This window comes from Heliangelus exortis, chromosome 14 (assembly GCF_036169615.1).
Source record: "Heliangelus exortis chromosome 14, bHelExo1.hap1, whole genome shotgun sequence".
In the NCBI taxonomy this organism is placed as follows: domain Eukaryota; kingdom Metazoa; phylum Chordata; class Aves; order Apodiformes; family Trochilidae; genus Heliangelus; species Heliangelus exortis.
The window spans coordinates 1,985,085-2,006,963 of record NC_092435.1 but is presented as its reverse complement, the minus strand read 5'-3'; the positions used below and the strand labels follow the sequence as shown (position 1 = coordinate 2,006,963).

The 21,879-nt window shown below is 40.5% G+C and overlaps 1 protein-coding gene across 8 annotated transcripts in view; it reads left to right on the top strand.

Annotated features, from left to right (window-relative positions):
• Positions 1 to 19,616, top strand: part of AFF2 (ALF transcription elongation factor 2) — a 339,493-nt gene extending 319,877 nt beyond the window's left edge. For 5 of the 8 annotated variants that reach the window (XM_071758001.1, XM_071757997.1, XM_071757996.1 and 2 more), the window contains 4 exons: positions 2,295 to 2,342; positions 2,844 to 2,893; positions 6,698 to 6,912; positions 11,282 to 19,616. In XM_071758001.1, the coding sequence (XP_071614102.1) occupies positions 2,295 to 2,342; positions 2,844 to 2,893; positions 6,698 to 6,912; positions 11,282 to 11,403 (435 nt within the window). In that variant the 3' untranslated portion in view covers positions 11,404 to 19,616. The other 3 variants (XM_071758000.1, XM_071757999.1, XM_071758002.1) reach the window with 2 other exon arrangements.
• Positions 19,617 to 21,879: the final 2,263 nt, after the last annotated feature.

Genomic DNA, 21,879 nt, shown 5'->3' with positions numbered 1-21,879 from the left:
AGTTGCCTTATCTCCCTCTTCAAAGTTTGCTTTTAACTTGAATCAAGTGGAGATCAGCTGATTGTCATGACTGGATGAGCTTTACCTTGTCTAATGCTGTTTACCTAGTGTAAGAGTGACAAGTCCTCACCATTCCTAAATTAAGAAAGAAACAGAATATTTCTTCAGGCTTGCCAAATTTTTGATATTTATGTTTTACTGGTTAATGCTGTTTCAAGCATACATTAATTATTGTGCTTTATTACTGCATATTATTCTATAATTATGTAATCATACTGGTTTGTCAGCCCATCAGTCTTTTTTTGTTGGGTTTTTTTTCAGCCTTTGAGTTTGTTCCAGGCTTTGACATATTAGTCTTGCAAACCAGTAAAACTTTTGACACTGCAGTTTTCATATTTTCATGTAAATGGTGATAAAATGGTTCTTCTGCTGCAAAACTCCAGTACTATCATGCTAGTGTTTTATTCATTTTATTAATTAAATTAAACCATTAAGAGAATATTGAGTCTTGGTCATTTTTAACACTAGCAACCCCCACTTAGTCCTGACTTCCCTGAGGTCCTCTGTGGGTGTCTGTAACTTGAGAAATGTTACTCCTGAGCTTCTGCTTAAATTGAGGCTTTTCTGCAAGTTTTTTAGGAGTGCCTCTGTTATGCTCACAGAGATTTCAGTCAGGGCTTTGCATAACAAATTAAATTTGAACTGGACACATTTGCAGCCTCAATGTTTTCATTAAATGTGTTCCATCTTCCAATTTCATCCAGGATAAATGTAGATCGTCTCTTAGAAAAAAAAAATATATATATATACTTTTTCTGCAGAGAGTGGTAAGCTTTTTCTTCAGAAAGGAGTGATTTCTTAAAAAAAAAAAAAAATAGAGAGAAAAAATGAAGAGAAAATTAAAACACAATAAAGTAATCAAATCAGGAATGCTGGTTTTAGGCTGAATATTTCAGTACTGCTACTGTGTGTGTGTTGTGAGCTCTGTAACTCATTTGCTAGAAGTAGTGTTTGAGTGTACTCAGATTATATGTTCAGGATATTTTTGTAGTAAAGGCATGGGAGAGGAAAATAAAAAATGGGAGCTATTAACTACATAATAGTTTTGTATTGCTGCACAATGTTCTCTGTTCACTATCAAGAATCTGTAATACAAATGGAATAGATTAACTATTTGAATAGAGTTGATATTCAGAATTTTGCACAATTTTAACTGTGAAAAGAAGCCCACTGTTTATAGCAGAGCTGGAGAGGAATTTTTTGGCAGAATTGTTTTTCATATTTTTCCTTAGCCCAAATTGAAACCGTTTGTGAACAGAACTGCTTCTGATTAATTTCCAATTAGAAGTTTCAATATTTTTTTTTTTTTACATTTCAAAATTAAATATAACCATTTAATCATAACAGTAGTTTTGAAATTTAGAGACAATTTAGAGCACAATAAGATTACCATTTTTTAAAATTGAAATAAAACTTTTAAGATTAGCCAAAGTGGCATCCCTGGACGCCTTTTACCAAAAGGTTTGAAGGAAGTTTTTTATGGTTTTGAAAATGTGTTGTCAATAGTCATTGGCAAAGCATTTCAAATATTTCATTATCAAATAACTCCCTCTGATCAAGAGCAGTCTTACTCTTGAAGAGCTAGGATTCAGTCTCCAGATACTGTCATGGAACAATCCCCAGGCAGCAGAAACTGACATCAAAGCTGTGGCTTCATTCCTGAGGATTTTCTAGAGGAGTTTAGGATCTCCTTCCTTCCTACCTATGAGTGGGTGGCAAAAATAGGCACTACCTGTGCTCTGTACTGCAAAATGCTCCATGCTCACAGCTCTAGTGAAACAGTGGCATGCTGAATAGGAACGTGCAGGCAAGGCAGTATCATGGTTTGGGCAGTATTTCTGCTTTGTTCGATAGTATTTGGCAAGTTTAGTTGTGTTTTAGAAGTCCAGAGTTGGTATTTTGCTCCCATAGTTAGCTGCATGAGCTTTGGCCATGCCCTGAGCTGCTCCACTGCATCCCTGTGCCTTACATGCAAAAATAGCCATTACAGTAACTGGGTGAATCTTGTAGTCATGTCAGTAATATTTTGCAGAGAACTTGTAAAATTTGACTGAATTTTCACTGTGGTTACTTCCTTCTTTGAAAGGGAGCTCAGAGTGTTTCCAGAAAGCACACACAGATAGCTTCAGCACTGATACTACTGCTTTTTATGGGAACTAAGTAAGATACCACCCAGTCTGAGTGAGACCTGAAAAATCTGGGCTTTATTGTTGCTGGGCAATCTTTTTGTACAGGGTTGTACAAGGTGCCACACAGACCTGAAAGGCAGAATGAGTAAGCAGGTAAGGAAAGTCAATTTGTGCAAATAAAATATATAAAACCAAGGACATTCAAGTAGATCCTTACTAGAAGTTTTATTTCTACTACTATCTGAGTCCCAAGCCTCTTTCCCTAGCAACTTGGGAGGGATTAATTTCATTAAGGCATCAGCCCCACTTCTCTTTGTTTCTTATTAAAAGATTGCAAGTCCCCCTAAAGATAAGAAGTAATTTGCATTATGAGGAACTTTTTGGAATATGTTTCAGTGGTAATTAAACCACTTGTGAGCTACATTTGCTTTTGCTGAAACTTTCCTCTATTCCCTCGTTCATCAAGTGACTTTCAAGCTACTGGTTGGGACCTTCCAATTTTCCACCAGTCATTTAATTATGGGACTGATATGCAAAGCTATTCTGCTCCATGCACTGTAGCTCTTGCAAGAGAACCAGGAGTGTTGAGCCTTGTGTCATCAGTATTCATGTACTCGTGTCACCTTTACTGATGCTTTGGTTTTGTACTTACAGAACTCTTCAAAAGCCTCACAGGCCCCCTCACCTTGGGGTGGCAATGGAAAGTGAGTATTTGCTGCTAATTAATTCTGTGATTCCAAGAGGGGGGGGAAATGTTTTGGTGTCTAAAGGCAAAGGACAGGTGATCACTCAGTGGTTTGGGAGCTACAGGTTTGTTTCAGGTATGTAGAAGGTAAAAAATGTTCTTCTGGATACAGACCTCAGCTTACAGCTTGTGGGGCTGAAAGACTCCCACTGGGTGACATCAGGTAACCCTGTGGCCCATCCAGTGTGGGTGGGAAGGAAGAGCTGAAATACACCTTCATCTGTGCAAAAACCCCTGAAGTCTGGAATCAGCCATAGAATCACGGGATCATAGAATCAGTCGGGTTGGAAGGGACCTCCCATGGTTGGGTCCATGCTGAATTCTTTGACAGTTTGCTTCTCAAGCCAAATGAAGGGCATAAAAGTGCCTGTTATTTAGCTAGCAAGCACTGTGTCATTTCAGGAAGCCAAAGGAAAGTTAACCTTCATTGCAATGATTTTTCAATGATTCATTCAGTAAGGAAAGACCAATGAATATTTCATTGATATATGGTAAGTGCTGTTAAATAAAACTGCAGGCGTAATAGTGGTGAAAATGTGAAGGCACTTAGTCAGCCAATTACAAGTGGCTTTATACTTATGTTAAAACACCCTCACTCAGGTCTGAAGTCAGGGTAATGCAGTTCTGATCTGCTGTTCAGTGAAGAGCTGTTGCTGGTGTTGCTGCTGCAACCTTGCCTTTAACTTGCAATATCTGCTGCCAACTGCTGCTTCTTTCTCCCAGCCACACCAAAAAAAATACAACTAAGGAGAAGGACTTTGCCTTTCCTTCTTTATTTGAGTAGGCTGAATTCTAGGTGGAAATTATTATTGTTAGTTGTCTCTTTCTGCTGGTTCATTAAAAGGAATTACTGTTCAGGCACTCCAAGGAAACAAAGTAATGAAACTGTAAAAGGTGTTAAAGTTTAGCACACAAAGAGCTAAAGTTTTCATGCAGCCTTTCTTCTGAATCAGGGCAAAACCATAAAAAGGCAGCATTTTGCATAAAGGAAAATATATTGGCATAGATAATTCAAAATATTTTTTTATTTATACACACACACCCTGAATACCCAAAATTATTTTGAATATGTGTGTATGTAGATATTTAAGTATAGATCATGAGACAAACTAAAGTGATGGAATACAAAACCACTTTAAATAAAAGCTGAAACTATATTTTAACATTTGGAAAAGCAACTCCTAAATTAAATTATTCAATATGTGCTGTTTTTTTAAGGTATTTAAATGTCAGTGGAACCTTGTATTGCAATAAAAATGCAGTAAGGTTTACATAAAGTTTTAGTGCCAAAATAGACCACTGGAGCATTACACCTCATTTGTTCCTTAAAAATTTCATGGAGCGGAAGTTATCCTTTTATTCCCATTCTATAATAGACCCCTATGAAGTGTGTGCTCTGCAGGTGGTGACATCTCCCTTGTTACTTAATGGCCCTGATTAGGTGCCCAGGATTTCAATTTAGGGGGCTCTGACTCAAGGAGAAAGTTCTTCTCCAGCCACAAGGTAGGCAGCAGTAACCCTGCATTTGGCTCAGCATCACTTCCAACCTAACAGCCAGCTGATTGGTCTCCATCACTGCCTTTGGAGGTAAGGAAGCAAAGCTCTGGAAGTGCACATCTTTTCAGCAGAGAAGGAAGCACCTGGCATGTAAGAATAGCTGAATGCCTTGTTATAACAGTGGCATTGTGACACCTGGGACCCAAGACACAAAGACCACAGGCCACACTCAGGTCTCTCTCCTCTGTCTGGGGTCTCAGAAGAAAAGTTCTCCAGCTAGCTCAGTGTTTCCATGTATCTCAGGTGTCTCTTGGTGGCCTCAAGGATTGTCATAGGCCTTCCTGAAAGCATGTGCTCTGCCTTCCCTTATTCCTCTGCAAATTTGTACCACAGGGAGAGACCAAACACCATCGGAACAGGGCACCTCTGGAGATGGATCAGCAGTCTGGTTCAGAATGGGGAGACAGCAGGGCATTCTTAGATATTTTTTTATTTTTTTTTTTTTAGCAAAGCAAAACTTATCCACTGTCATGAAGTATAGTCTGCTCAAACTACCAAAAATCTCAGCTTGCCTTACTGGAACTTCTAGCCACTTTTGTTTGTAAGGGTTGTGAACCTCCACAAAGTTGGCCTGTGTTCCAGGCTGGCAATGAAACAAATTTTCCTTGGTTTCATTACAGAAATGTTTCCCACCTCTAGCGACAGAAAGTACAAAACAGAGAGATTTAATAGACTCACCACAGTAATAATGGCTGTGCACAACAGACTAAATCCAATGAACAATGTGCTGTATTTGGCAGAAGGGTGTCAGCTTGTTGTAAGTGGCTCTAACAAAATACTCCTGCTCTTCTCAGATACTTACAATTTTTAACTGCTCCCAGACCAAATCTGGTACAGTTCAGCTCTTCTGGATGTTAAAGTCACTGCAGCATGTCAAGTAATAAGAAGGTTTAGAAACTTTAAAATAAAACATTTGTGCAAGAGGATATGCTTAAACTGCAACACAGAAGCTATATAAAAAAGCTCCTTGTTGCTGAATTAATGTGGTCTCTAGCTTTGGAAAAAAGAATTCATCCTAGGATCTTGTTGCTGAATACAGGTGCTACCAGGGCACTGCTGGAAAATCTGCAGCAAAAGGTGTTCCCTTAAATGCCTTCCAGCCCAGGGCTGTGGCGTGGTGGCAGTGGTGTCAACACAGCTCCATGGTCAGAACCACTGGTGGTTCTTGTAAAGCCAAGAGGAAGAGCCTTTCTATACTGGGGTTTGGATCAGGCACATAAAGAGTCTGAGTGACCTTGATGCTGTTGCACAGCATGAGGCTTGGGTGGCTGCCTGTCAAGAGAGGGGTTGCAACATCCCCATCTGGAGACTTTTGGTGTCTGCTTCATGCAGAGAGTGCCAGGGGCGTCTCAGCCCCGCGTTTCAAGTGTATTCCACAGCAAATTGAATGGATATGTTTAGGTAAGTGGTTCCAAATGGGGGCAAGAGAAGAGGTTTTTGGAATCCTTAATCTTGTTCACTGAAACCAATTCTCAAAGAGCGTAGCAGAATGTGAGCATTCAGCACTGCACAGCTCTAAACATGAGCCTGCTGTGCTGACCTACGCTGCCTGCAGCCAGGAGGTGATTCCTAATCTCTGGTGTTAGAATTAGAGGAAAATCTATATTAGAACATTAGTGCTGCACTAAGTAGGTAACTTAAAACACTGCTCTGTACAAAACTGTGTGGATAAACTGTAGGCAATTAGAAACAAATCTCCATAGCCAGTCTTAAAAGAATCCTATAGAGATATTCATAATCCTGCAGTACCCTCAGCTCCCAATATTGCTCTGCAGGGTGCTTTTAAGACTTGCACTTTACTTATTGTGGTGACTGTATTTGGAGCAAACTGTCGTTGTGGTTTCCACAAAATGCTTTGATAATAAGCCAATATTGCACATTGAGTGTTTTCTAACTGCCATTGCAGCTTCTGGCAGCAGGTAGAAAAATCGTTACAGCTATGAGATACTTCTTTCTTTGAAAGATTGTTCCTTTTTTGTGATAGATTTTTTTTTTTTAGTAACAGGTTCATTTGTGAAGAGAACTCAGACCCTTTTTATTTTGCAGTTATTCCCAGTTTATAAGCTCTGCTTTCTCATAAAGCCAGGAGATGCTACTACACGTTCTCCCCTGAACGGGGTGCAGAGTTCGTTTTTCAAGGGCGTTTAGGATGGCAGTGAAGTGGGGTGTGTGTCAGAGGGACTCACTCTGCCTTTATGTCTCACAGGAGCACAGAAACACCATCACCCATGTCCCTGAGCCCGTCCCCCATCAGCTCTGCTGGAAGTGGCACGGGCACCACCAGCTCCTCCTCAGCAGGAACCATCACCATCCCTCAGCGCATCCACCACATGGCTGCCAGCCACGTCAACATCACCAACAACGTCCTGAGGAGCTACGAGCACTGGGACATGGCTGATAAGCTGACTAAGGAGAACAAAGGTGCCCCTCTCTGCTTCTTCCCTGTCCCCTTCCACTCCTCAGCTTTAGCTTTGTTTCTGCTCTTGTGGGCGTTGTTGGGAACTGGACCCAGAACCAGCACATCTAAGAGCACAAGTGTGACAGCTTGAGCGAGCAGACCAAATCTGCTTCTTGGCTGTGGTCGCCAGTGTGTGTCTTCTCTCTTGTCAAGCAGAGAGGGGGAAATGTAGCACACATTGAGCATGGGGTTATCAGAGCAGCTGGCAAATAATATATTGAACACGAGCCCCGAGTGATGAGAACTTTTGAGTCTGTGAATTCGTTCACAGTTTCAGCTTCTCGTAGAGCACTGAGGTTATTTTCATACTGCTCTGTCGACGAGTTTAAGGCTATTAAAATGCTAGCTAGGATAATAAGCAAACATTAGATGTTGTGTTTATGCAGGGAGTCTGATTAGGAGATGTCCACTGAAGGCCGTGACCTTGGCTCTCCTATGATTGGATTGGAAATCTGCTTGTTTATTCCTGACAACAAAATGTCAGTCTTTACCACAGTCATTTCAAAGGAGTTCTGGCAAGCAGAAGTGACTGGGTTATATCGAGTGGAGTGGAGTGGCTGAGATGTAACTAAAGGACAAATTTGGCCTGTTGTTGGCCAGCTGTGAACTTCCCCATGATAATGTAATTATTCAGCTTCCAGATTTGGTCTTACACAAATCATTGACAAAGCTTTCTTTGACACTAGAGGTTCAGAGCCTAACTGGGAAATTGGCTCATCATGAATTGGCTCATTCTCTTAAATTATAGTGGGATTTCAGATGTCTGACTTTTCCTGACAAATGTGCACACTGTATGCAGTTTGATCTTACTCCCATTAATGTCACTGATTTAGAGAAGCTAAGCTTGAGATTTATAGAGTTTTATGTCTGAATGGTGGGTCATAATGATCTATCCCTGGATGAGGAACAATAATAGAAGTTCTGTCCAGTCCTCCCCACTGCTTCTTGTCTTTGTTCACATTGGTTAATTTAGTAGCAGTGCAGTCATTTTGGATCTTTTCCATAGCTGCATCCATTTTCAAAAAATGTGAAAGTGATTCCCTGTCAAATGTACTGCAGAATGTTACAGCAGGAATGCAAAAGGATGCTCTGATAGGAGAAAGAGATGGCGATAATCTTGTAATTAGCCCCGTGTGTTGTGGAGTTGTTAAATGTTCTACTCAGTACTGAATCAAAATAGCTCAGGCATTCAGCCAAGAGACAGAAAATGTACCCAGGCACTGCTGTTATCAGTCCTAGAGCATGATGAGAAAAATCCTGCTGACTGTCTTACTGCATTTTTTCCCCTGCACTGTTCTTTGTTCTCATTTTGATTTACGACCAAATAAACCCAATTCTGCAAAGCCATATAGGAATAATCTTTATTCAGATGAGCAGTCCCTTTGACTTGAATGGGACTGGATGCATGAATAAGGGGTTCCCATGTGAGGAAGAACATCCAGGGTTGTGCCCTGGTCTTCTATATATTGTTTCACAAACTGCAGCTCTGTTACAGGGAATGGAAAGTTTCATGTTACCTCCAGTTTCATTTAAGTATTGTAAACCACTGGAGAGAGATCAGAGTTTCATACATGCTATAGCATGTCTGCCTTTACATTTTGGATGGAAAGATACCTCATTTCTAATTAAATACCGAATTTAAGGTTTCATGCTTAAGCACAAACTGCAATTACAAAAAAAAAAAAAAAAAAAAAAAGAGAACTGCTGTGCTACTCTGCAGGTCTTTGTCGTATCACATCCTGGTTTCCATTTACAAAAGGATTTATTTAAGACATTTTGACATGAGAAATGATACAGTGTTTCATAACATCTAGCTCTATTTTAGCAGTCATCATCTGTGACTCTCAAATCATTCAAAAAATCTATATCTTGCTGGCTGGGATGGAACCCTTGTTCCTTATTGTTAATCCACCTGTTGCAGTGTCCAAGCTCTGGTCCATTGGCACATGGACTCTGAGTTCAATAATGGCCTGCAACTTGAGTCCCAGGTAAAGGGCAGATCTCTTAGCCTCTCTCTCATGGGTTTGGGGAGTCAGTTAATTATGAAAAACTGATTTTTTTTTTTTTCCCCCCTCTTAAAATAAGAATGGTCGCCAAGAAAAAAACACAAACCCCAAAAGTAACTCATGTTTAGGAAAAAAATGCATTTTCTTAAAAAAACAAAACAAACGGATCCAAGAGATCCAAAACTTTTTTTTTTTTTTTTTTTTTTCTTGGTAGGGCAAGTCTCAAGTCTCTCTTTTTGACTTGGTAGTCAAGTCTCATTTTTCTGTGGTCTTCTGAATCACAGAGGGTGTTTTGCCCAAGATCATGTCCCACATAAGCTAATGGAGATGGGCATAAAAATGTGGCCCCATGGTTGTAGTGCCTAATAGCCTTTACCTCTGGGTCCTACTGCTGTCATAGATCATCCTAAGGTCGTGCCCATGCAGACACAAGAGATTTCTTCCACACTGTAGGAGCTGTGCAGCCTCTCCTTGGACATGGCTGTCAGCTTAGTTTTTGTGCTTCTCTAAGTATCCCTGCATGCTCCCAGTTTGAACTTGACTGATGTTCAGCTGGCTCAGAGCAGGAGACAGAAGTCTTTCTTGTCAGCCTGACAAAAGATGTGCCATTAAAATAAAAAGGCATAGCACGAGGGAGAAGGGCAGAACTGGGACCTGATGAGCTGAGCTGGTTTAAAAAGGGAATGTGCTGTTGTGTACCTCTGGCTGAGTTTCCCCTGGTCAGTAGAGTTTAGAGTATGTGGGAGATCAGATGGAGTTTGCCATAAACTTTGCATCTGTAGCAAAGCTAAACTGGAGACTTCCCAAAGGCAACTTAAGGGCTGCTTTGTGTTGGATCACCTGGACAGTGTTCACCATTCATAGTATCAAACTCTCAGCTGACTTTAAATATCTGATTTTTTTTTTTTAATCTTCCAAAGACAGTAGCACTGTTTCTCTGCAGTGGAAAAATATCAGTTCTGTAGTGAGGAAGATATAAGTATAAATATTAGTAAGTGGCTTCAGTGCTTGTCACTTGTTTAAGAAGTGTTTAACTGGAATTAGGCTTTAAGGTGAATTTTCAGTGTTTAAAGCAATAATTATTTAGTTGAGCCCAGAGTGAGGTCACTCGAATGCAAGCAAGACAGTGCATTATTTCACTTCTAAATGTATTGATTTCACACCAGAGGAGGGGAATAAAAGACAGGGGAAAGAAGATTAAAAGTAACCACTGGCTGCAGCATCTTAACACAACTGGTGATAACCCTGAGCTTTCATTATGCTTCCAGCCAAATCACTTTGTGCTCTGATACTGCTGCAACTCCCAAGCTGGCCAGGGTCAGGCTGTCAATATTTGGGTAGAAGAGCTTAAAGCAGCACTTACTTGCTGAAGGAAGTACTGATAGTGATTTTGTACCCAGCATCTGCTCTCCCGAACTGCAGCCAACCCCACGTTATTTGGCTGAGTGCTGCAGGCTGGATTTTAGATAGGGTAGGAATGCAGGGACTCAACCACCAGTTATTGTGATTGTTGGTTGTTACTTGAGCTCTGAGGGGCTTTTAACTGAAAGTGGGTTCCTACTAATCTATATATAGTAGAAGAGTTGTGTATGTGGGAATGCCTGTACCACAGTGAGCAAATAGACAAGCTGTAAGAGAATAGAGGAAACAATCCAGTTCTTCACTGAAATCAATTAGGAAAGGTCTTTGGCCATGACAGGATTAGTTTTTCACCCAGAGAGCACCTAACACATGGCATGAACTAAACTGGTGTGTTGCTTCCTAACTGATTTTTTGTTTGGTGACCTCCTGTAACCTTTTCCTAGCACCAAATCCCAGTGGCCTTACCTATCTTGTCTTCCCCTTAAAGATTCCCATCTCCTAGATGCTGTTTTCCTGCTGTGTTCCCCTGTACACTTCCTTCTCTCCCACCCTATACTCATTCTCTGGGGCCTGTGGCTGCAGCAGTACGAGCAAAGGGCCAAATCTGCTGCAATGGCAATAACAGAAATTGGAGGGTGGCAAAAAGAGCAAACAAGGTCTTCTGCAAGATCCGAGCTACCTCTTCATGCCCAGGAGAGGGTACAGCATGGAAAAGGAAGTGCCAGAGTTTGTTGCCAGCTCTTTAAATCATGCAGTCAGCAAACTTAGACTCAAAAAAAATGAAAGAGAGGATCATCAGAGCTGAAGGAAGACCAGTGGTAGCCACTCGTGCTATGCTGCGGTTGACTTCCAGCATGGATACTATAATTGGATGTGTTTAAATCTATTGTTACCTTTGTTGAAATGATTTCCTACATCCGTACCATTGCCCGAAACAATGACTCGTGTTTCTTGTGTGTTTCAGAATTCTTTGTAGACCTGGACTCAGTGATGGGACCCTTAACACAACACAGCAGTATGACCAATCTGGTTCGTTACGTTCGCCAAGGACTCCACTGGCTCCGTGTTGAGGCTCATTTGTTGTAGTGGCTGCTGCCCTGTCCATAACATCCCCATTCTGCTACCTCTACCAGCGCAGAGACGATCACTGGTGGAACTCCACTCATGTCTGGAACTTCATGTAACTTCATTTTTATTGCCTTTTTTAATATCCTAATCTATTGGAAGTAGAAGTGACCATGAATGGAACTTATGACTCAAGAGCAGTATGTGTTGTACCATCTAATCATTTTCGACAATTTTCTATGCCTTGTGTCTCCTGGATCCTGCCATCCTTATGTGCTTTATGGAACGGTACATTCCCTGCAGTATTGTTTTAAGTCCATGCTGCCTTCAAGTGAAAACAAAAAAAAGCACTTTGAGAAGATACGGATTCCTGAGAAATAGTACGAAGAGTCTTAAATATTTGAGGGTATATATGAGAAGTCCCTTCTGAAATAAATTAGTAGAAGTTATAGCTATTCGTTCAAATTCATCTTCTGAACCTGAACCAAGCTTCTTGATGCTTAATTCTGGCATCATTACCTGACACAGTACGTTCCTAAGATTTCATACTTCCTGTAGGCTGATCTCTCAAAGAGAACATTGAATATCTTACAGGTACATAATGTAAGATCACCAAAGGTGTTAAGAGGTAAAAGGTTGAAGGAATGCCTCATTAAAGAATGATGACACACTATGCAATGAGGTTTTGATATTCCATTCTTCCTGTTTATTGTTTGCTTAATAATTTCTGTAGGCAGCAGAATTTATTGCAGTGTTTAGGCAATTTCAAAATATTAGCTTCCATAGTCTCATCTACCATTCCTATACTATATCTGTGAATTTTCTTTCAGCTTTACTGCTTAGTCTCAGATACTCATCCAAGATTTTTCTTCATAGAACAATCTCTCCTTGCATAGTGACTCAGTGAAAGCAGATTTTAACAGGACCACTGTAAGCATTGATATTGTATGTAAAAGTCCAGTAATAAGTGTATGCAGATTCTTCATGAAACTCTCCAGAAGTTTAACTAACCAGCTACTGTTGAAACATTATAATTCCATGTGGCATCAATTTTCACCTGTTTTGTTCATTTCGGAGCATTAGAAACCAACAGTATTATCTTGCTATCTTGAAAACAATGTCAAATTAAATAAACTCACCAGATTTACCCAAAAGCAATATAACATTTGTCTAATAATGGCCATGAATACTTCAGTCAGATTACCTATTTTCCAAGCTCTGCATCTGTTTCCCCATGCTGTCATGTTTTGGACCATTCCTCTAATGCGTGAATAATAATGAGAGAATTCAGATAGAATTTCAAAGCAATTGTGAATAAATTACACCATTTCACATTTGCTCTTTCCTCTTCTTTTTTTTTCCTGTTATAAACTGCACTGCTCTTCTGGTGCCACTGCTAGAAGCGCTGGTGCATGAAACAAAACAAAATGAATTTATATCAATAATTCACAGGACTTTAAATGGTCTCATTTCATTCTTGATATAATGCCTGCATACCTTACTGAACTGTCAGTTCCATTCCTATAAACAGAAAATGCTCATAGCAATGTAAATACTATTCTGTCTCATCTCATTGAAATAATACAATATGTGTATTAAATGCCATCCAGATATTAGCTAATTGCAATTACTTTCTGCTATATGATCCTGTTTATCCTTTAATCTGGTGAGTTATTGGATTCTACTCACTGGGTTGTGACTAGATAAATAGGACAAATTTGCATTTAAAAGGTTCAGACCATTACGATTTTTAGAGCAGGCCTTGGATGTTTGCAATACAAGCAGTTAAAGGGCTCTGCCCAGTGCACACTTAAGATAAATATTACTGTAGCTGTTGTATATTAGCTCCCTGTAGTACTACCTTTTCTTAAGACTCAATAATTCCTAATATTTTGTTCCACAAGACTGTGTTGTAAACGTAGCCAAGGTGCATCAGTAGAGATCATCCAGTTTAGGGCTGTCTACAGAGGAAATTTGCAGAACATGCACATCCTGTATTATCTGCACATTCTTGCTCCTGAAGTGGTCAAACACCCCTTTAAGTTCTCTGAGGGTTTCAGTGACGTGGCTGAAACAGGAATCTGACAGTGTTTGTCACACTGATTCTGGCCCCAGCAGCTGATGAATAAAACTAGAACACTGAGAACTCTTGAGAAATGTAGATGAAAGATAGTGTTTGGGTTTTTTAAAAGAAAACAAAACATTGAAATACTTTATTTTTTTTGAACAGGGAGAGTACTTGAGGTGAAGTCACGTTGGGGTGGTTTTGCCATCAGCCAGAATTTCCCATTCTTTTTGCAAGATCTCACTGATGAGATTCGGTAACTATTTAGTCTAATTAGGTGCATCCTTGTCACTTGTTCCTTTAATGAAGACTGAAATCCTAGACTTCTATGCATTTATGAAGGATAGATAAGTCTTGAAATACAATCCTCAGACAGAAGACAGTTCAAAGTGTTAGTTGTAGTCTCCTGATGAAGACAGCATATTATCTTTCCCCCGTTGCTTGCAGTAAACAGACTCCTATCACTAAATTTGCCCCATTTTCACCATCCTTCACTTAAACAGCTTAAGGAATTAGCCCACCTGATTTTCTACTCTGTGAATTAGTTTGAAATATATGCTGAATCAATGGCATGATTATAATAAGTCCAGCAGTCAAGCCTGGGATCACAAGCCAACTTACTATTTAGCAGTCTTGTTTCAAAAGCAGCTTAGAAACAAATTAAATATGGAGAGTAAATTACCATCTTATCCCTGGGGATGATGCTTCTTTTGGGTTAGTTATTAAGGATTATTGTACTTTTATAGGCACTATATTCATCTCATTTCAAATGCCAACATGTCATCTTTGTAGAATCATTTTACCCCTGAATATATTACTTCCACCAGAGTTAATCAAATGAGGTTGTTTGTTTGTTGCAATCTGTGGGGAAGCAGCATGTGTTTGCTTGGGCATTTTCTACATCTGAAGTCATGAACTAAGCCCCGAAATTATAAGATTGGCTTCAAATCATTGGTGGTTTTGGGTTTGTTTTTTTTTTTAATAAAACTTTTTTGTTCCTGTATGGTCTTCTGGATATTGAGCTTGGAGACTGATTTCTTGACACATTTTGTCATTTTTCAAGCATTCTGAGGGCCAGAAATGCCACGTTTGGTTTAATAGTGATAAACTGAGACAGTGATGTAGTCTCTTGATTTCCACAGCTGGGATTTAAGAAGGACACCAAGCTTCATTCAAAATTGCCAGAGCTGACAAGACTGTCATTTGTGTCCCATGCTTCAGGAGATTTGGAGCAGTATCAATAGTTGAGCAATGAAGGGAGCATGTGAAGGGCTAAACACAAGCATTTGGCAGCTCTGTGGGTACAAGATTTAAGGGCATCAAAGTCCTAAGTGCTCAAGAGAGGCATTTACATAGCACTTAACCTCCATGTCGAGAGCTGCAGCAAGTCTTAAGTGAAGTATTTGACAGGGTGCAGGCAGAATATCCTGCTCAGAGTGCAGTGAGGATCTCTTGCCATGTGATGCCTGCTGGGAAACCATGGTCCTTGAGAGCTGAGATGGAAGAGGAAGCCTGGGATGATGTATCCCACATGGGCCATGTTCCCCTGCCCCTGTGACATTGGTCACTGATCTCAGCTGCATTCCTTTGGCTCCTTTCAAAGGACAAATTGCCTTTCCCACTCTTAGCAAACCAGCAGTTCACACCGAGTCTGGAGAGCCAGGTTTGGCACAGTATCTGTGCCTTTTATTTTTGTAATTTCATTTTATCTTACTTTATTTTTGTAGTCATTCAGATTTAGCCTAGAGCCTTTGTATTGATAGTGTTGGTGGCAATCTTTCCAGTTTCTTATAGCTTTATTTCACTTTTTCCTACATGTTCTTTGAACTTTCAGTCATTTAAATAGTCCCTCCATGAACATATATCCTCATTCATAGGTGACCTCCTTTGAAAGACAGAGACAGGTCTGTTGATTTCCATGTGGGGCTTTGTAAGAATAAAATTGAGATCTTAATTCCTACTAAAGAAACAAATTTGTGAAATTTAATCTGGACCTTCATTTCTATGTGGTTTAATTTCATATCTTTTGTATTTTTCCATTATGGTAGTTTGGATTAATTGACAAGTTTCTAGGTACTTTGGGAGAAACGTTTCCACTTTATTTTTATCAATATTTAATTATGTCTAAATTCAACTGGTAGATTTGTGAGTACAGCTTAAAAGATTGAAAAAATGGGGCTGTTAATGGATTCTGACTTAGGTATTAATATTCTGCTTTGCTTCAAGTTCAGGAGAATACTGCACACAGGATTGAATGTGTGTGTGAGTGTGTGTGGATATATGGATGGATTTGGATGTGGTTTTGCAACACAAAGTCCATGCTCATTACTTCATAGCACAGGAAAAAAGCTGCAGTAGCCTTAAAGAAAAACACTCTTAGCACTGCTGAGTGTAGCAGAATTACTGGAGCACTCTTCTGCAGTTTGTATGTAGTCCTGGTTGCATCTGTTGTCTCCTTGCAAGCCATGAAGGTATGACAGAAAAATCACAGCTGTGGCATCTTGGTCCTGTGGTCTCTGAAGTCAGTGTCAAAACTGAATGTGCTGTCAATGTATGTTTTTTTCAGAAAGTTAACTCATTTCAGTGTCTGGAAATTTTAAGAAAGGCGAAATATTTCACAGGTCAATGAAGAAAATTAATTTGTCTTTTTGAAGCAAGTGTAGCAATGTGCTGTATGAGGACAGGCCCACAGCCCCACGTGTGCTTGCAAAAGTCCTTTGCTTCTGGCAGTGTCTCCAGAGTGTACTGGGAGTGAGACAGAGGGGATGAAGATGTGAAACCAGTCCACTGACCTTATGACATCTTCCAGCTTGACTTTATAAATACAGGTGAAAAACAAGTGCTGTTAATGAGAGGCTCAGTTCCTTTGATACTCCTTTGCTTCCAAGATATAACCAGACCACAGCTGTGCATACAGGATTCTCTAATGTCTAAAGAGATTTTTATATATATATATCAATTACTACATTTAGTGACATATTAAATATACCACTTGATATTTTATAGCCTGTATGTATAGGCTAAAAGCTCTGTTAGGTTCTGCTTCACTATTGAAACCTCCCTGCTCCTGAATACAAGATGCTTCTGCCTGAATCCAGAGTAGCCATCTCCTTTACAGCTCAGCCACAGCTTTCTGATGGACTCTGTAGCTTTACTTTACTCATGCTGTTTGAAAGATGTTTTTTTCTATTTCTTTTGTCTTCCAAGATCAGTGATTCTGATCATCCAGTGCCAGTTTAAACCCATGGTGGCAGCTGTTGGAGTCGGAAGAGTCTGAGTTCAGACCTTGTGTACAGCCAGGGGGATCCCAGGGTCTACGTACAGAAGTGAGAGCAAATTCAGGTGCAGAGAAGTTACTGCATGGAACTGCCAGATGAGACCAACCCTGGCCACATCAGAAGGCATTTAACAGAAATAATGTGAAGCTGTGGCCAGACTTGCAGGTTACATAGCAACATCTCAAGCAGCTGATTGGCACTGTAATCATCAGGCAATTCTAAAGGTGTGGAGAGGGGTTTAAAGGAACTGGAATAAGTTGGTGTGGTCTGGGATTAGGAATGTAACCTGTGAGTGCTTCTTGGGAAGGGGGAGTCACTCCCATTGACGTGTTCTGCAAAATAACACCAATCCCATGGTATCCTCCAAAACCTGATTATGGCACCACCCCACCCGTTTCCTTAATCCACCTCAGGGTGCCACCACATGTCACAGAGAGTTAATGCTTGTCACTGCCCTGAAGTCACCACAGTGTTAAACCATTTCTCCCTTACCAGTTCAGCAAGGAGCAAGCCCAGGGACCCAGTGGGCAGCTCAAGCAGCCGTGTGTGTGCTCAGTGCTTTGGAGAGAGCCCTCAGAGAATCCCTGACCTTGCCTACCCCAGGCTGTGGAGCCACACAGAGCTCCCTGAGCCCACCAGCCTGCTCAGGGGGTTGGGCTGCTACAGTTCCCTGGTCAGTGGGAATCCCCACATAGCCCTGGCCACAGGGTTGGTGTGCAGGAGACATGGTGGGGGGCCAGTGGCCAACAAGATTGAGTGGCCCCAGCCCCTCCACCTGGGTGCCTCAGAGCTCTGCATTGCTTGTAGGTGTTGGTCCTCTGTGGGACTTGTGTTTGAGAGCTTGTTTTTACTCACACTGCATCTGGAAACAGCAGGAGGATGGGCAGGAGCAGTGCCTGCAGTAACATGACAAAACTAAGGCAAATAATCACTGTATGCAGAGTTGCAATTTAAACTGTAGTGTCCACAGGACCACTCGTGCATTCAGGACTCCAGCTGAGTCTTACTGACACCAGTGGGAAAAGCCATGTGAGTGGATGATTAGGCCGTGAGACTTGTTTTCTTCTTTGATTTTAACTGAGTTCCCCTCTGTGCAAGTTCTGTAAGCTCTCTGTGCTGGATATAAGGTTACTCACAGCTGTGTGAGCATAACCCTGTTGTAATTCCATTGAAAAATCCCTCAAGTAGAGATAGCCCAAGTTTCTACACAGTTCTTTCTTTCTCTTAGAGGGAAAGTCACATTCTGAATTGAATCTCACTATTAACAGACAACAGTAATGACAATGGGCCAAACTTTGAGCTAAGCAAATGCCAAGTAACTTGACTCAATTTGTGGAATTCATGGGACCAAATTCTGCTGTCAGATGGCAATCAGGCAAGTCTTACAGATCTTGCTGAGCACTGTTTATAATCAAAGGAGGATCTGGCTAATAAAAATGGTATAGCATCACAGGAGTTAAGTTTACTGGGCCAGAATTTCAGTCGCATGAACCAGATGAATTCAATGGAATTACACTCATATTTTTCTGGCTGAGCCTCCACCCCACTGAAATTTGTTCAAGGTCTCTGGACTAGTACTGGAATAACTGCAAGCAGACTTGCTCTTCAACCAGACCATATGTTGACTCAACCCTTGCTCAGGGAAACCACCATTGACTTCAGTGACAAATAACTTGGAGTTATGGATGTGAAGAAGCTTTGACCCACTGGCAGGAGTAATTTACCCATGAATTTATGAATGAACTGAATAGTGGATAACACCACATGTGCTTTATATATGACAGTGGTAGAGTACGAGTTCCTCAACTGGTGTAAACTGGTATAATAGTACTGATTTCAGTGGAGTTAATGCAATATGCACCCACTGTGGAGCAAACCCTTAAGCCCAGACTAATTTTTGCCAATATATCTCTATGCAGATAAATTTCCAAAGCTTTTAGCATCCTGCCTTTTTTACTGATGATGCCAATGAAATGGTTAATGTACTATAGTCCTTGCCTGTAAGGAGATATTGTACTTTGCAAAGCTATGCAGTATAGAGCACATCATAAAACTGCTTTAGACCACACAGTCTGGAAAAGCACTATCAGAAACTTGACTAACAGAGCAGCTTTTTATCTGATGTCAATTATGCTTTCACTCTGCACTTCCACAGCTGAGATTTTTACACGTGAAGTGAATGATGGGTGTGTGTTTCTAATGACTGGGGGCCAAAGCTTCAGCTGATGTGCCTCTGAGTAGCTTTGTAGATGTCAGTGCTGATTTACACCAGCTGAAAAACTAGTCCTCTCCCTTTTCATACTGTGCCGTGTGTCCTCGTGCAGCTTTATAAATACAGGCTGAAGCTGATTATGTATTGAACTGTTCTGATTCAGCACCAGATAATCCCTGCTAAAAGAACTGGAGGGTAATTTCTGCCTGCTATCTACGCCTGTGTATGTTTTGGTTTTAACTAAAAGGCCTGTTGCAGTTTCATTACCTCTGAGTTTAAATATTTACTGGCATCAGCATTAGCTTGCATAGAAAAATGGCAAATAAATTCAAATGTGTCATAAATGCTCTCAGTCTAGAGATGGAATCTGTTCCTATAGTTCAAAGACATTGCATCAGGCTAAAGTGGTTTTCCTAAGCCAAATGGGTTTTGTACATTTGAAAGTCATGGCAAATATTTATCTAGGCCCAATTCTGCTTTTCTTTGCCTGAGCATCCTGGTCTGCAGGTTGCTTCACTGAAATCCCCAGGAATAACTCTGTAAATCAGTGCTCAGCACACAGATTGCAGAATCAGGCACCAAGTCTGTGAGGTTGTTGCAATCAGAAGTTTAATTTTAGCCATATGTATCATTTGAGGACACTTAAAAATTATGTATATTTTATCCAAGCTGACAGTCCTTGTAATTCCATAAAATAGTGTATTATTTATTCCCATCTGTATTTTTGACATCTCTGGATTACATATCTTCTGCTGAATCTTAAATGCTGTTTTTTCAAACCCACATTCAGAAGGTCTGGGACATAACATCACAGAGTATGAAAAACAAGTCAAAAGATCTGGTTCTTTTTTGCTTTGTTTTTGAGCTTTCCTTTGCCTTGTTTTTTGTCTTTGGCTGTAGTACTACGAGTATTTTAAAAATGGTTCAGTTCAATTCAAGTTGCCTCCTGCCTTCTGAAAAGAAATAAAAATAAAAAAAAAAAAGCAAAACACAACTAAGGTTCAGGAAAAGTTATTCTGGAAAACTCAGTGGATGTTTTCTCTTTCTGGGTTTCTTGATTTTTAAACCTAGCCCTGCTGGGAGTTGTTTGCTTACCATGTGCATTCTCTTGCCCCCCATTTCTGGCTGTTGTGGCAAATTCTATTCTTTCCTCTTTTTTCTTTTGTGTGTGTGTGAGTGTGCATGTATAAGTAACAAAAATGTCAGGAAAATTTATATATGCTTTCTTCTGGTTCCTGGAAACAGAGCAACATTATGACCTGATGGTCTTCCAGCAAAAGTCAGATTTAATTTCTGCATTACAGAACTTAATTAGCTATTGGAAGTAGATTACAGTTTATGAAATGGCCCTTTATCTTACATTCTTTTTATTTACTATTGAATAGCCTTTTTTTTTTTTTCCTCATTTGTGCAAATATCATATCAATAATCATTGCAATCCCACAAGGTGTCTTTGTTCCAAACAAGCATGTTATTCTTGTAAAGTTTTAAGTATAAGTTAAGATGTTTTGTACAGACCAAGGTAACTGTTAAAATGTCAAGCAATTACTGAAATGTTGTATAGTTATAAAAGTTTGATTTCTTTTGCTTTATATGTATAAAATTGTATCTTGCCTGTTTTGCTTTGTATTTCCAACGTGTTGCACAATTATGCATTTTGTTTACATTTGTTCCTTCTTCAGAAAAAAAAAAAAAAGAAATAACAGTAATACTTTGTGTACAAACATTTTAAATGTACTTTTGTTGTTTTTAAACACAATGTCTCTGTATAAATAATATTGGTTGAACTGGTACATTTGTGTCTCTCATAGAGGGATTAATTATACTGCCAGTGCATTGAACTATTTAAAAAAAAAAAAAAAAGGAAAATAAAATTTTTATGAAAATGTAACCCATTTTATCATTATAAATTATTCTGTCTTCTGCTATTTTCTTGCTCCCCTCCCAGGATACAATAAGTATGGTACAGTAAGTACTGTTTGTGGGCGAGCTGTCGTTGGTTTTAATTTTTAATCAATGTGTTTGTGTCGTCGTGGTGACTTAAAATGACTCCAAGTTAGAAAATAATGTAGTGCTGATACCAGCTGTGTGGTTACAGGATCAATAGAGTGTTTCCCCCATCCCTGAAGGGCCTCAGATGCACAACAGCAGCCTAAATCCTCTCTGTCCCAAACCCAACCTCAGGAGCAAAGGGTGCCAGGCAGTATTTTTTTGGTTGCTGGCTGACAGGCTGCCCAAGGCTCCCCTGTGACTAAAGTGGTTCAATTCAGCATGCTGACCCTCTGCATGGGTGTTTTGCTCCCCAGGATGACAAAGCTAGAAATGCCAGGTTTGATATCATCATCACAGGAATAGCTCTGAGTGCCAGCGCCGAGAGTACGAGCCCAAAAGAGATGTAAAAAGCTCTCAGGAGATGCTCAGCAGCCTCTGATGTGGCTGCCCAGCACTCGGTGCTGCTGAGCACAGTGCAGAGGAGGTCGAGCTGCCCTCTGGGGAGGGACAAAGTGCTGGGCTCCCCACACAAAGTCCATCTCAGGCCACTGTCCCCAAGCTAAAGCAGCTGTCACTGCAGGTTGCTGCACGGCCCCTCGCACTTACAGTCCTAAAAAACCTTTTTGTCTCAGGCTGGAGAACTCTATGCACAGCCAGGATGCCTTAGTGCAGCCACCACCTCCCTGCGTGACAGTGACAGTGACAGTGACAGGGGGGGATGTGAGCCCAGAACACAGATGGTGCTGCAGAGGGTTACTTGAGAGGCTGGTAAATGTTACTGTGGATTTGAGGCTATTTCTTGTCATGTCCTGCTTAAAACAAAAGGCCAGTTGCTGGTGCCCTCCAGCTTCTCTGCATCACTTTGATGCCATGGCTTAAAGCTGACCAGGCTTTGGCTTTTCCATTGTTCCTTATCCCACTGATGTGAATGGTTACCTGCAAAGCAGGTG